General features: G+C 50.9%; 1 protein-coding gene across 1 annotated transcript in view; it reads left to right on the top strand.

The window, feature by feature from the left end:
* Positions 1–11397, top strand: part of RTN4RL1 (reticulon 4 receptor like 1) — a 28379-nt gene extending 16982 nt beyond the window's left edge. Inside the window, exon 2 of the mRNA XM_050981948.1 lies at positions 9339–11397. Within this exon, the coding sequence (XP_050837905.1) occupies positions 9339–10696 (1358 nt within the window). The 3' untranslated portion in view covers positions 10697–11397. The remainder of the gene's footprint in view (positions 1–9338) is intronic.
* Positions 11398–16095: the final 4698 nt, after the last annotated feature.

Raw genomic sequence — 16095 nt, forward strand, 5'->3', positions numbered from 1 at the left:
AGATGCAGGGAGGCTGAAAAGGGATGATGAAAGAGAGCCCATGAGGCACGGTACAGGATTCGCCTGTGGATCTCGGTGGCACAGGACACTGCTGGGGTCGGGACCTCGGCAGGATCACAAGTTTATAGGACTAATGCCCTCCCTATTAGCTGTGCTTGCATGAAACAATCTTTGCCTCCCTGTGTTGGGCTGCTGCCCACTCCCAACTCCAGCCAGGTAAAGATCCATCCAGCACATCCCTGCTTTTCCACAGCCTCCATCTCCGGTGGATGTGTGCTGGATGGGGCAGCCAAGCGTGCACTGAGAGCCCGGGCAGCTGTCACTTTGCTCTTCCATCTCATATTTGCTCAGTTTTGGCTGTATTTCTGATCCTAAAGAAACCCTCCGTAGCTCCTGGCCAGCTGCTGGCAGGGAAAGGGGCTGGTGAATCTGCTTTCTCTACACATGAGCTTGTTCAGCGTTTGATACCGATCTGGCTGGTGCTCAGCTGGGGTGGGTTTTGTCATTTCATCTGCAATTGTTTTGCTGTAAAGCACCTCGAAGGGTTCACTCCCCGGCTGTTTTACAAAGGACATCGTTCTTATTACTGCTGTGAATGAACTGCTTTGCATTTCTGTGAATGGGAAGGAAAACTTGTCACCTCAGGACAAAAAGGGAGTGGAAGTATCTGATGATCCCCTGAGACGCCTCAGACAATCCACTGAGCTCGAGTCATCCTCCTGTATTTCTTTCCTCGGGGGCAATTGGAATTATTAGTCCCTTCTTAAGGACCTCGAGATCTCCCTGTCCTTTGCCAAATTCTATCCTGGCTTCACTGCAGGCTGCTGGCAAGTCCTGCCAGAGCCCTGTCCTGTGCTGGGGACCAGCCTGCTGCCTGCTGGGGGTCAGGGCAGCAGTGCCAATAGCTGGTGAAACCCCTGTCCATGCCTGGAATCCTGCTCAGGGCGTTCCCTGGTCCATGCTGTTCTCTCCTGGAGAAGCAGGAGCATCCTGGTGTGTACTGACACCTCCAGCCACAGCAGGACCCAAGGATTTGAGTGCCTTTCCCTCCAGCATTCCTGCATTCCAAAAAGGTCCCGGTGGCTTTTGAGATGCACAGTGGGGTGGGACACAGGGGCACAATAAACCCTGCAGCAGACCCAGGAAAAGAGGATGGTCTGTCTCCTCTGATGTCCAGGGACAGGACATGTGGGAGTGGTTGCACCGAGGGAGGTTTAGACTGGACATTAGGAAGCATTTCTTCCCTGAGAGGGTGGTCAGACCCTGGAACAGGTTTCCTGGAGAGGTGGCTGATGCCCCAAACCTGTCAGTGTTCCAGAGACATTTGGACAGTGTCCTTAATAACGAGCTTTAGCTTTCTGGCAGATGGAGCAGATGACCATTGTAGGTCCCTTCCAACAGAAATATTCTATCCCATCCCATCCCAATGATCCCATCCCAAAGATCTGTCTCCAGCTGCTACAAGCAGCAGCCCAGCCTGATTTAAACACTCTTCTCCCAAAGCTGAGGCACTGGGGTTGCTCCCTGTGCCTGCAGCCACAGGACCAGCAGCATCCCACTGCAGTTTTCCACCAAGGGCATCCCTGCCATGAAGGGTGTGCTCAGAACTGGGGTGAAGCAGAGCAGATTATACAGGGAAAACCCACTCTACACTCCCTCTGCTTCTGCCTGTGTTAGTCCTGAAAGAAGCATTTAAATTAAACAAGTTTCTATAGCCAAGTTTCAATCCCACAGCCACTTCCACCATTGACCTCCTTTTTTCCCCCTTTTTCTTTAGCTTGAGAGCAGGAGGAGGAGATGCAGACAGAGAGGAGTGCTAATTAAACAGGGAGTTCCACATTAGGGTACAAATCCTCTGGACTAGCACAAACCCTGCCAATTTCTGCATTTATTTATTATTTTTTCAGTACAATTGTAATTTCCAATGGTGCCTCCAGCACCAGGAGAGAGTTCAGGGGCTGCTCTTGGAGAGGATTAGCACGCTGGAAGCATTATTACTTTCCTTCACTGTGAATTCAGGAGTGATTCCCTGACGGCTGCACTCTATATAGAAGTGAATCGGTGCTAATTTGTTTTTGAGGATCACACATCCACCAACATGTGAAAGACAATCCTGCTTCTCGATGTATATTTTGAGCCAGTGCTACAGCAAACAACAGAAAATAAGCAAGCAGAGCAAGCCAGACCTCCCTCGCCCGGAAAGCCAGAGCTGGAGGAGAGCGGACTTTCATTGTTTTTTGTCTGTGTGAGTTGGTTCTGCATCTTTCCAGAAGTGTTTTGGGTTTTGGCCCTGCTGCCCATGGCAATGAGAGCAGGGGTTTGGGCAGCTCTCACATGGAAAGCCTCAGGGACGCCGTGTTGGACGGGATGTCAGAGAGACTGAGCATAAAAGGCTCCTTATTTTTTCCTGTTCAATCATCCTCGAGTTTAACTGCAAGAGAGGAATAAATGAACTAATTGAATCTGTAACTATGGAGGGACTGGGCACCTGGCAGGGGAGCAGCAGCCCCACCACCCATGGCTCCTCTCTCTTTGTTTGTGTGATTCAGAGGGACGTGGTCTGTGGGGAGATATCAGAGCTGCCTGAAATGGAAGACAAAGCTATTGTTTCAAACAGAGTTATTGATTTTTACATTATTACACTATGAAATTTATGGTCTGGTTTCAAACTGCAATAGGAGTTAATGACCACCATCCAGAAACTTCCAGGTGACCTTGGCCTTGACTTGGGTGGGGGAAGGTGAGCAGCTCCAGTTACCAGGTCAGCAAATGTAAATTGGAGTTGCAATACCCTAAAGGACTGGATTTTGGAGTGCTGCTGGCCCTGGGTCTCTGCCCTGAGCTTGAGCTCACAGCAAACCCCATTCTAGTTGACAGTCATGATGGAGTGGGGAAATTGGGCCTTCTCAGCTCCAAACAAAAGTTGTTCCTGCTGTTAAGCCACGTTTTGCCCCCAGCCAGCAACACCATGATGTCCCTAGAGCTCCTGAGCAGGGGTCTCCATCCTCAGCTGACCTCCCAGCCCAGCTTGTCTGCCCAAGGGTTTGCTCCTTTCAGTCACAGCTGGAGAAATGCAAACCAAGGGGCTCTGGGATGGGTGAGGAGCACCCAGGGAGAGGAGGAAACACAGCCCAGAGCAGGAGAAGCCCTCTGAGAGGGGAGAGCAGAGGGCAGTGCCCAGAGCAGGCAGCTGCCTGCAAAGGCAGCCCATTCCTGATTCCAGCTCTCCCATCTCAGTCACAGGAGGAGGATTTGCTCTCAGAGTGACAAGAGGACATTTGTACCAGTTAACACACGAGATACTGGTGACACAGAAGGGTTTGCAAAGGCACTCCCCAGTCTACAGCCTTTTCCTGGCTTTTCTTTAAAAGGTACCTCCTGATGCATCTTTTGGCACCAGTCTCTTCCCAAAGCTTTCCTTAGCACTATTCCTTCCAAATTTCCTTGTATGCTTCTTCCTGTGGGATCAGTGTTTCCACTTGCCAGCCAAGGAAGGCAATTTCCAGCTGCTGGAGAAGGTTTTTTTTCCTTGTAGTGCCATCTCCCTGGAACATCCCTGATGCTGCACCCCGAGCTAAAGCCGTGTGAAGCCAGTAGCCTCCAAGCTCATCTTCTGCCTCGGAGGTCATAATTGCCATTAAATCACAGCTTGCCTAACCAAATTATGCAAAACCGAAATTATCTCCAATGATTTTTATGTTGCTGAAATGTTCCAGAACTGCCGGGGTGATGACTGGGGGATTGGGAGCAGCTGTCACTCCATCAGAACCCATAACTCCAAACAGCTGGGATCTGTCAGTTATTTATGACACCGGTCGCAAAAAAAAAAGAAATAATAAAATGATGAAGGTGGATGGGTGGCTGCCACTCTCTGGCTGAAAAGCAGCTCGTGCAGAAAGCAAAGCCTCGTGTCCTGGTGCTGGGAGCTGCAGCTGATGATCCTCATCCCAGTGAGGATGCTCCTGCTGCAGGACCGTGGGGCAGCACCTAAGGGGCTTTGCACAGAGGCTGAAAGGGAGCTGCTGCTCACTGGGGAATTTAGGCTTTGTGACAGTCAGCATGGGTGTGTTTATTTTATCCTCTGTGTTGCAAAAAAAAAAAAAAAAAAAGAAGAAGAAGAAGAATAAGAGGAAATAAACCCTGCAGCTGCTAAGCAGGGTCTGACACTGCTTTGTCGAACCGTCCCAGATCCTGAGTTTGGCTCTTGGCTCGTGCCCAGTTGCTTTTGCTACTCTGTCCTTGCCTTTCATCGTCCTTCACTTAGCTGATGAAATTGTGAGCGTTTGAGGCTGCTTTTTCTCCCTAAACAACAGTTTCTCTCTATGTGAACATCCAATTCTGAGGTCGTTCCCAAGTTTCAAAGTGTACTTTCCCCCCGGGGGTTGTAGTCATGTCTTTGTGCACCAGCTTGTTAGGGGTGGATTTTGAAAAATCCTTTGATAGATCCAGGGTGGGAACAGGACAGGAAAATCTCTGTGTAGAGCTCAGTGAGGTGCTGGTGTTAGAGCAGGTGTGAGTTTGGCCTCAAAGGAGGGTGAGTGATGAGGAAGCTTCTCCCTTTTTGATAATCCCAGCTGTGAGCAGATGCTTTGTCCCCACTTGTAGCGCACTCTGGTTAAGTATTATTATTTATATTATGTAGTAGCTATACATAGTGTTTTATGGCAGTAAAGATACATAAATCAGCAACCAGAAGACGAGGGCTTTGCTCTAAAGAGCTTATAAATCTAACAGCTTGAGCAGCCCTGGTAATGGACACAGTAAGCAGGCAGTCAAGTTGCATGTAGACATGAGCTAAGATGGGTCTCCCAAAGCAGATGGTGGGTTTAGGAGAGATTTGGAAGAGAAGCAACCTGCTCCATCCTCGAGAGCGGATTCTCCTGCTGGAGAATTAGACAGGCTTTGACCCACATAAGCTTGTCCGGGTGGGGAGGTGAAAATATCCATCTGGGAGAAGCAGCTCACCCAGAGGGGGTGCTGGGGTTGGTGGCAGGGCTGCCTTTTGGGGCTGTCCTGCAGGTGCATCCCCACTCCCAGGGACAAACCCATCCTTGTCCTAAGTGATGTCTTGGCCTCGAGTCTGAGCCTCCTAATGAAAGTAAGTGGCATCATGTTCTAAAGAAACCGAGTCCCTGCCTGGCTCAGAGGTACAGTAAAGTGTTCTAAACCTTAAAAGCAAGAAAACTGCCGGGGCAGGTACACCTGGCTCTCTGGAGCAAGTGGCACTGCAGAGTCAAGAGTCCCTGCCGTGGTGGCAGAGAAGTGCTCCAACCCTTCAAACCATTTCTCTTTGATCCTGGGTATCAAACCAGGGGTTTTTTGGTTGTTTTTTTTTTTTTTTTTTCAAATTTCTTCCTGTGCTGGCACCGGCCTGGGAGGAACCTGGTCTGGGCTGGAGAGGGATGTGCAGTGTCTGGCTGATCATGCTGGCTCCGGGTGTCTGCATTCTTCTGGCTGCCTTCAGCTCCTGCACAAATTGAGGCTTCACGCTAAATGCATTACACTGTATAACAATTAATCCCGTGCTACATATAGAAAGTCCTTACTCATCAATAATGCATGTGGGAGGAGTGATTTTCACTCTCAGTAATAAGGCCAAGACAATGGAAACAAGCAGGTAATGGAGAACATTTATAAAGATGTTAATCTAATAATGAGTCTAATGCTGTTAAAAGTAAGACTGCAAACTGGACGCATCCAAAGATAAATTATTTCAAGCATTCATTAACTGATGCCTAATTAATGCCCAATTAGAGGGATGTTACATGGGAAATGGTTTGGACAGTCAGACGAATTCATTCCAATCACTGAAACCTCAGTCAGAGGCAGGAGGCAGCAGAAGGACTCGAGCAGAGGCCAGGTGACACAGCACATCAGTGGGAGAAAGGCAGGAGATAAACACCCCTTTGCTGGTTTTATCCATGTCAGCGGGGATTTGGTTTTACTCACTTCACCAGCAGGTTCCTGGAGGATTTTTCTGTGCTGCTTTTGAAGCTCTCCCTCCCCTGTGAGCTCTGACACTCGGGCTGGTGACCCTCCGTGTGCCTCACAGCCTCTACAAGATGAAGTTGAAAGGGCTGAGTCAGGAATAACAAGTTAGACAGGGTCATACTCTCAGGAGAGCTGGGCTGGGGCCTCTCAGGGGGCTCCCATGGTGTTTTCCAGTCTGGGAAGCCCAGTGAGACCCAAGTGCTCCTGGCTGTCACACCCCTGTGGGATTTGGCTGCTGGATATCCCAGTGCTGGTGTTACCAGCCTCAGGAGTTTCATGGCTCCATGACCTCTTTGCTTTTTGGGGATCTCATTCCCAGATCTAAACTGGGACCAGTCCCAGAGCATGCCAGGAGCAGCTTCTCACAGCACTGAGCAGGTTTTACAGGCTTGGAGGAAAGGTAACCTTGAAAAGACCACAGGCCTTGTGTGCATCTTCTGGGGAGTCCAGACCTTCATGGGATCACAGATTGCTTTGGGTTGGAAGGGACCTTAAAGAACATCTAGGGCAGGGACACCTTCCACTAGGACCAAGTTGCTCCAAGGCCCATCCAGCCTGGCCTTGGACACTTCCAGGGACGGGGCAGCCACAGTTTTTCTGGTCAGCCTGTGCCAAGGCCTCACTACCCTGGCAAGGAAAATTCCTTCATTATACCTAATGTAAAACTACTCCCTATCCAAGTCCTGCTCCCCTCTTCACCCATTTTTTCTAAGTATCCATCCTTCTCTTTCCCCATTCTCCTTACTCCCAAGTTGCAACAGGGAGAAAGACATCCTTGTCTTTTCTTCCCACCTTCCTATTCTCGGGAAGCTGAGAGCCAGTAACAACCCCAGCCTATCCTCACTGCCATCCCTGGTTGCAGGAATCCCATCTCTCTCTCCATAGGAGCTCCAGCCATTAACTCACAGCCTCCTGTTAATTAAAGAGATGGACTCAGTTCCCTCTGACCTTTACCTCCGGAGTTATCCCCGCAGGCAGCGAGCTGTTAAACGCTGCGTTCCCTTTCGGCAGGAGCCTCTACCTTGGCCATGCTCCAGGGAGGCCCAGGCTGCCTTGGTCCATCACCATGCATTGCTAACTGCCTCCTGTCATCACCATCCCTACACGTGAAATCCTGTATGCTCCCAGATCCCTGCCCAGCTCCACCTCCCGTCAGTAATCCCGTTAGCCTGGCAACTGTCGTGTCACGGAAGAGCGCATAAAACTGTTGTTTGGAAGCAATATGTAATCTTCCAACCTGCTGCGTGTAGCTGGGAGATGGTTTATTGATTCAGACCCTTGTGATTTGGTATTTGCAATAACAGACTCTGCATGTGGGAGATCGTCACAGCACTTGTGCCTGGCAGGGTTTTACTAATAAACATCAGACCTACGGAAGGCGCCATGCTCCGGTGTCACCGAGGTAAGACGGGGGACGTGGGGCCGTCCCACCTTGGTGGAGCACATCCTCGAGTTAAAAAACCCAGCAGAACATATCTGCAAACACTGCTTTATCTCTCCCATCGGAGGATAATCCCAATATCCTCAGGACACCGCTGTTTCCAGGATGTGAGTGGCAGCCAGGGCTCCCGTTTTGGCAGGGAGCTCTGGGGAGTCAGCACGACGCTCCCACCAGCTCAGCCCCTCGCTCATGGTGCAGAGGCACGACAGCAAAGCCAAAATGCTACGGCAGTGACTTGGAGAATGTTCCTTTTCCTACACAGCCGTAGGAGTTGTCGCGAATTCAGCGTTCCCGGCTCACCAGCCCTTTTTGGCAGTGGCGCAGGGATGAGACATCCCTCCTGGTAGCCCGTGCTTCGTTTCTGAAGGGCAGTGCCTGGAAGTCATCCCCCTCATTCCCATTCCCAGGCAAGGCTCCATCCCATGCTTTGGGCAGCAATGCTATTTTTTTCCCTATTAACCGCCCAGTCAGCGATGACTGGCTCTTACTGGTGATTTATGGAGAGTCTGAATAACCCAGTTTATCTAAAATATGTGGCAAATTTGCCTCGAAAGGATGGGTCTAGATGGACCCATGGACGGGTCACCTGCTGTTAACTAAACAGCAATAGATCTCCATACCAGGGAAAAGGCAACAGCAACCACACAGTTATATTTCAAACACAATTAATAGGAAAACAGTGAGGTTTTTGTGCCTCCAACTCGTATTAGACTGTAGGCACTGAAAAGAGGGACTGTCAAAGCCCAAGGGGTCCTGGCTCTTGGACTAGCTGGTGATAACGACGTGGAGTAATTAGAGATGAACTCCACTTCCACTCTCGTTTTTCAGATTAGTACAAGCTGAGTAGGACTCGTGGGCAGGATGGCACCGGCAGCTGTGCGCCGCTCCGCTGTTACTCCTTTTCCCTGCAAAGTCCAGAGGCAGAATTCATTAGACATGAGCAAATTTTGCGTGTAAGAGGAAAAAGCCAAATCTAGGAGGAAAATCTGAATGAGAAATGACAAGTCTGGTGCAATGAGTCTGAAAAGCCACTCGGCACAGAAGGAATAGCCTGAAAGCAAGCCTGGTGCGAGGAGTGGGAGAGAGACGGGAGCGGGGCGGCGAAACCCGAGCTCTGAGGAGCTGAGCAGAGGGAGGGGACGGTTCTGCCTCGTTCTCTGCTTCTCTGCTGCGAGAGAGCCTCAGTCACAGGCACATTCTGTAGCATTAGAGGATGCAATATGCTTTGCCACAGGACATCCATTTAAAAATATGTCTGAGCATCCCACTTCCAAACGGAGTTTTCGGCTCAGCCTTTTCCACCAACTGCTGACAACATATTTCCCTGTAAATCACTCGGGTTTCGAGGTGGATGGTGGTGTCTAACAACTGTAGTGAGACGGTGGGGATGGGTCTGTGCCTTTGGGGGGAGTGGGATGCGCTGCACACGTGCAATTTTAGGTGGTTCGCTGGGAATTGCTGAATCTCTGCAGCTTTTCCTCTCCGATATGTGCAGGCGATTTAACAGATGCATTTCAAGAGGAGTGGGGACACCTGCGAGGGTTTGAATTTCTCCTGTTTGCTCTCACACCGCGGCGTTTCCTTGCCTGCAGGCAAAGGGGTTCTGCTGTCTGCTCTGCCAGCGTGAATTCTCACCGAGAAAGTTTCTCCTGCCCGTTCCGGGCTGGGAACACAACCAGGCGCCTGTTGCAGGCAGGGAGAGGAGGCAGGGAGTACTCCATACATCACGTTTTAGCTGCCGTGGGTGATGAGCCTACTCATCACAGCCGCGTGGGTAATTCATGAGCAGAGAGGAGGGCTGAGCTAATTGGGGGCGTTTTTCACCCGGAATAGTCTCCACAGCAGCGATGGGTGGGCGGGAGGTGCCCGGTTCCCGCTGACGCCGCTCTCCCCTCTCTCCGCACAGGAGGGTTTGCGGAGCTGCTGCTGGTGCTGCTGGGGCTGAAGGTGCCCGGTGCCCTGGGCTGCCCCACCGACTGCGTGTGCTACCCCTCCCCGATGACTGTCAGCTGCCAGGCTCACAACTTCGTCACCATCCCCGAGGGCATCCCTGAGGACAGCGAGAGGATCTTTCTCCAAAACAACCAGATCACCTTGCTGCTACGGGGCCACTTCAGCCCTTCCATGGTCACCCTCTGGATCTACTCCAACAACATCACCTTCATCGACCCCAACACCTTCGACGGGTTCATCAACCTGGAAGAGCTGGACCTGGGGGACAACCGCTACTTAAGGGCTTTAGCTGCAGACACTTTCCAAGGGCTGGTGAAACTCCACGCCTTGTATCTGTACAAGTGCGGGCTGAGCTCTCTCCCCAGTGGGATTTTCGGTGGCCTCCACAACCTGCAATACCTTTACCTGCAAGACAACCACATTGAGTTCCTTCAGGATGATATTTTTGTTGACTTGGTTAACCTCAGCCATCTTTTTCTCCATGGAAACAAGCTCTGGAGCCTCCATCAGAACACGTTCAGGGGACTAATAAACCTGGATCGGCTGCTCATCCATCAAAATCAGCTGCAGTGGATTCATAGGCGGGCTTTTCATGACCTCCGAAGATTGACCACCCTTTTCCTGTTCAATAACAGCCTCTCGGAGCTGCAGGGGGACTGCCTGGCCCACCTGGGAGCCCTGGAGTTTCTCAGGCTGAACGGGAACCCGTGGAGCTGCGACTGCAAAGCCCGTTCCCTCTGGGAATGGCTGCACAGGTTCAGAGGCTCCAGCTCCAGCGTCATCTGCGAGTCCCCCGAGCAGATGCACGGCAAGGACCTCAAGGTGCTAAGAGCAGAAGACTTTAGGAACTGTTCAGGGTCCGAGTCGCTCCACCAGATGAAAACACACACCTTCTCTACGGCGGACAGAGGATCCTCCAAATCCCACCACCCTCACCACTCCTCCAAGGAGAAGGGGAAGGAGCGAGGGGCTGAGAACAGTTTGCACCAGCCCCCCGGCCCGCCCGGCTCCCGGCCGGGCTACCGCAAACCCGGCAAGAACTGCACCAGCCACAAAAGCCGCAACCGCACCTCCAAACCGGTGTCCTTGGGGCCGCGCAAACACGGGCAGGAGGTGCCAGACTATGTGCCTGATTATCAGCACAAATACAGCTTCGGGGCCATGCCCACGCTGTCCCCCAAGCGCAAGGGTAAGTGCACCCGGCGGACGCCCATCCGCCCGCCCAGCGGGGTCCAGCAGGCTGCCGGCTGCCCGGGGCTCAGGGCGTCGCTCCTGGTTTTTCTGGTGGTGTTGGCGGCCGTCATCCGCTGAGCCTCCCCAGCCCCGGCCGCGGACGGAGCGGAGCTGTACTGCCACCAATCTACAAAGGACCAGAGTTTCTTTTCTTCTTGTTTTTTTGTACGTGGCTCAGCGTTGGCCTGGCGAAGGGAAGAACGTTGTCTCGGCTTCTGAGGGTTGTCTCCGTGCCCGGCCGGACTGTGCCGAGCGCAACGGGAGCAGATTAAAAGGCATTATCACACCTTGTCACAAACAGCCTAACCGAGCACCTACAACAATAACAACAAAAAAAGCCAACCTTACAAAAAAAGCAGATAACAGGGATGGTAACCAATTGGTCGGTGACAGCACCCAGACAAATGGACTGTATCCATGCTCTTGTGAAATCCCGTTCGTTTGAGAGCGCTCCGAACGACCCCTCCAATTACCGAAAGGAACATAATTGCTGTAAAAACCATCACCGATTAAGCCTACACTGATTCTCTCTGAAAGCGAGTGCAAGGACACTGATACCGATGTAATAAGGACATTTGGTTCTCCCACGTTTTAGCCCTTTTGGCTCCAAACCCAGAGGCCAAAGTTGGCTGGGAATCTCTTAGAAGACAATCTCAAACCCCTGAATATCTCAGGCATTACAGCAGAACAGGGCTTGCCTGCTGGGCTTGGAGTAGCCAACAACCAAAGGAAAGACTGATTAGAGGTGGAATTTAACAAAAAAAAAAACAAAAACCAAACCCCAACAAACCCAACACGTAAAGAAATGAGGTACCTGCAGGAGGTGTGTTTTTTGTAACCATGTTCACACATCTGAGAAAAACACCCCAACAATTGCACAGGCTCCCCCTCTTCCCCTCAATTATCCATATGTATGTCTTACAATGTTTATAAACTATATGGAAACTGTATCTTCAGAACTAAGGATTGTATTATTGAATTTATAGCAGACCAGTATATGATTTTTTTTTTTCCTTGAGAAAAACAAACCGGCAGCAGTGCCTACAGATGCTGAAAGCCATCGGGCGGGCTCAGTACACGCGGGGGAACCACAACGGACCAATGTTCTCAGCAATTCAGAGCACTAAACTTTGGGAGGGGTTGGGGGGTGGTTGTGTGCGATGCAGCAAAGTCCATACCCAGAGAGCCAAAATTCACCCTTACATCCTAGTTTGTAACTGGTGGGGGGGGAGAGAGAGAGATTAATTAGCCCAAATAAATAGAGCCATAGAGCTCTGTCTCCGGAGAGCACTCGAGGCCCCGGGGAGGAAAGGGGCTGGTTTGGGGCTGGAGGCAGAGAGGAGCTTCCCAGCCGTGGCAGTGGCGTGAGGACCTTTATAGCTGGACTAAGGTTTTCACTGGGGCAGCAAGGAGCAGCTCCCAGGCTGCAGACAGACCTGACAGAGTCAGGAGGGGTTTTGTTTCTTAAAAGGAACAGATTCTGGAAGAGTCAGAGTAGGAGGAAGTTACAGCTTGTAGAGGGCCGGCGAGAAGCGCGGAGCCCGAGGCTTCTGGTCCATAGCAGGAGAGAGAAACCCGTGGTCCAAGAGAGCTGTACAAAGGGGGTTGTGGGGAGGTGGAGGAGAGGGAGCAGGGCATCCTGTTCCCCTCTTCCTGGGTTAAACCATGTGCTGGAGGGATGTGTTTGCTGGTCGGGGGCATGGCAGAGCAGGCAGCTCCACCGACGGCGGCCCGTGGGCTCGGGGAGGTGCTGCCCAGATTCTGCAGTTGGTGTGAATTCCCTGTCAGCGTGGATGTGTGAGACCAAACAGACACTGAAGTTAATGAAACAAGGGAAATAAAAGTGATCTTGGACAAGAAAAGGCTTCTGTTCTTTGCATAACCATATCTCTGTGGTGGTGTGTCGAGCCTGTGGCTCAGGTGGGGGGCTGGAAATGCTGAAAAAAAAACAGCTGCAGTTTTCCATCAGACACAAAATTGGCTCCAGGAAGGATGGGCCAGCTGGGGAAATCTGCTCTCCCAACCACTTTGGGGAAGAGGAGAGGGTATTTACACAGTGGCAGATCCCTTGGAGGTGTCTGGAAATGGAAAGGGAAACTCCCACTGAAAAGAGAAGCAGAAAATTCCCCAATGCACTTGTGTTTACGAGCAGCTGGATGCTGAGAGTGGGAAGCTGGAGGGGCACGGCCTCCTCTGTCCATCTTGCAAGCAAGGAAAGCCAGAGGCTTGGATGCTTCTCTTTTAAACACCCTTCTTGGGGAATAGCAAGAGTAATTCTGGGAGGAGAAAGGAAGAGGTTACTTCATCAAGCCCTCTGCCTTCCAGCTCCTACCCAAACTTTTCTGTCTACAGGGCTCTAAAGCTCCACTAAAGGGATGTCCAATGCAGCCAGAACAAATAATCCGTGGTCTGAAATAGCTCCCTCATGTCCTACTCTCTATAACCAATAGCAACTGAATGAGTCTGGCACTGTCCCTCAGAAGTGGAGCATGTTGTTATGTTGGTTATTTCGTTTCATACTCTGGAAATCAAAGCTCTCAGTGGGAGAATGAAGAAGAGAAGCACTTTATTAATTTTTTTTTAAAGTCTGCGTGTAACTCCTGTAATATAGGAGTGAAATGTCAGCACAGGAGATGCTAATGTTTTATAAATGATTTGGGTGCAGCAGGCACGGTGGATAGTCTTTGAGATGAATTATATTAGAACAGACTACGCCTGGCTCAAAACCATAATTGTATTTTTAGTATCTTTTCCTTTAACATGTAGGAAAAATAAAGGCAACTCCACGGTGTATTACAAGCCTTGTCAATCAAGTACTCTAACTCCTAGTGATAAAGGCAACTGTTTAAAAACCAGAAGGGAGACATGATACACTGCTAAATAGGAGATGTCTCTTGACATGGCGTTGTGGTTTAACCTGGCGGGCAGCTGAACACCACAGGGCAGTGCTGGAATGGGGGAGAGGATTGGGAAAAATACCAGTGACATTCATGGCTTGAGATAAGGCTGGTTTAATAGGACAGAACTGGGAGGAATAATGATAGCAACACTAGAATTGGAATATGCAAACCAAGTGATGCACAGCGCAGTTGCTCACCCCCTGCCATGCCCAGCCCGTCCCTCAGCAGTGGCCCTCAGTTTATACACTGACCATGATTCCATCTGGTTTAGGATATCCCATTGGCCAGTTGGGATCAGCTGTCCCTTCCCAGTTTATTGTGCCCCACAGCATCCTCAGAGGAGCAGAAAAGTCCTTGACTCGGGGCAAACACTGCTGAGCAACAACAAAAAATCCACTTGTTATCAGAATTATTGTCATCCCAAACCCAAATCACAGCTCCTAGAAAAATCAACCAACCCAGCCCAAACCAGGGCACACAGGTTCCTGATATTCCTCCTGTCTCCTCCTCAGCTGCCATCCCTCCCCATTCCCATCCTTCTCCCACGACCACAGCTCTTTGAGGATAAACTAAATTTTTATGGCATGCTCTGACACTCAGGCTCGATAATGAACTTCCCAGCTGCGTGGCTCAGCTCACCACGGCCCTGGGTTCACACTCGTGTGTCTTTCCCCCAGCTCCTTCCTACAGCATGTCTTCATGCATTTTGAATGTTGCTCTGAGGCCTGGCAGAAATCCCCTCTCCTCTGCAGCAGCAGCTCTCCAGTGGAGCGGACTCAGGTATAACCCTGACTGCCAGAGATTGTCTGACTCAGGCTGGAGATAAGTTGGAGAAACTTGGGATCTCATTAGAGTTGCTCCCAGACACCCAAGGTGATCAAAGAGCTGATCCCCAAAGTGCTGGGAAGCCACTTGGAGGTGATGCTGGGCTGGAAGGATGGGCTGAGGCCAACGGGATAAGGTTCAAAGAGGCCACGTTGGTGGCAGGTGCTGCACCTGGGTCACAACAACACCTACAGGGCTGGGGCAGGGTCTGGAGAGGTGCCCAGTGGGAAAGGACCTGGAGGTGCTGCCCAGCACTGGCTGAACATGAGCCCAGGTGGGAAAGAAAGCCAAGGGCAGTTGGCTTGGGGTCCCCATCCCTGGAGGGATTTAACAGACCTGTGGATGTGGCACTTGGGGACATGGTTTATTGGTGGCCTTTATTGATTCCTGGGTTAGCAGTTGGACTTTATCACCACAGAGGCCTTTTCCAACCTAAATGATTCCATGATTCTATACGTTCTGAACCCTTCCATGCTCCTATCACAAGCACATCCTTTGGATGTGCCCTGATCCCCTCTCATGGTGAGGACAGACAGGCCCTGTTGCCTGGGCAGACACTGCCAGGAGCTCCCCACTGCTCAGCTGTGAGCTCCACACACCCCCACCTTGGAAAAGCATCACCTGAGCCTTTATTTGCTCATCAATTTGCCTTTCCTTGAGTGCTCTCCAGTGCTGCTCTGGAAGATGAGGCCAGTCCCTGTCTCTGTGGCTGCTTTCCCCTTCCCTCCATCAGCCAGCTTTAGCACTCTGACTTTGGGCTGCTCATGCAAATCCTTTCCATTAAAAAAAATAAACACCAGAGAGCCCAGAAGAGACCCCAGACTGTGCCTCTGGGAACTCACTCCCAGCGGCAGAATCCCGTTTCCTGAGTCGGAGCCAATTTTCTCTCCTTTGTAGCACTTTTCCACAGTTTCATCCCATAATTGCTAATATGGAGCTTTTCGTACATGCTTTGAAATCAGAAACCACGCAACACTGCATCTCTTTTATCCTCCCAGGCAGGATGAAAAACCAAACACCTCTTGGATACTGAGAATAAATTTTTAGTTTATCAGCCTAAACCAACACCACGAGACCACAGCTTCTCCTGTATTCCCCATCACTTCCCAGACCACTCCTGTGCCCCCCCTGCACCAATTCCAGACTATTTCCTTTGTCTCAGAAAGTTGCTTTGTGACATGCTCCCCTTCAGAGGGACAGAGCGGAACAAAAGCACCACTTCACATTTCTTGCAGCTAAATAACACTTTTTTTTTTTCACTCCTTCAAGTTTATCCTTCCCTAAATCCCCTGCCTGTGTATTCTTTCTCTCTCTTAGCTTCAACCACTCCCCCAGGAGCACTTCCCAAGAGCCCATTTCCCATTACCAAGATTATTTCCCTTTTTATCATTATCTCCTTGAGGTCCTGCTGGTGGGCACCAAGCCCCTGTGCCCCCAGCCCCCTCTTACCACATCCAGCAGCCCCTGAGCTCATCCCTGCTTTGGAGAAACATGAGATACTGACACCAGTGCTGGTGGGAACAGTGATTCCAGGGATGCTGTTGTATTCCTGACTGCGTTGGAGTTTGTGGGTTACAGATGGAAGCAAAAGCAGCTCTGGAAGCAGGACACATGTGCTCACACTCTGCATTGTGTGGTTTTGGGGAAGGTGTCACACTGATGAGCCAAAAACATCTCTGCCCACAGAAAAGCAGCCCCAGGAGCAGCACCCCTCCAGGGTCCTGATCCATCTCTGTCCTCCCCTTTCCCAGA

Source organism: Serinus canaria, chromosome 19 (genome assembly GCF_022539315.1).
Source record: "Serinus canaria isolate serCan28SL12 chromosome 19, serCan2020, whole genome shotgun sequence".
NCBI classification, from domain to species: domain Eukaryota; kingdom Metazoa; phylum Chordata; class Aves; order Passeriformes; family Fringillidae; genus Serinus; species Serinus canaria.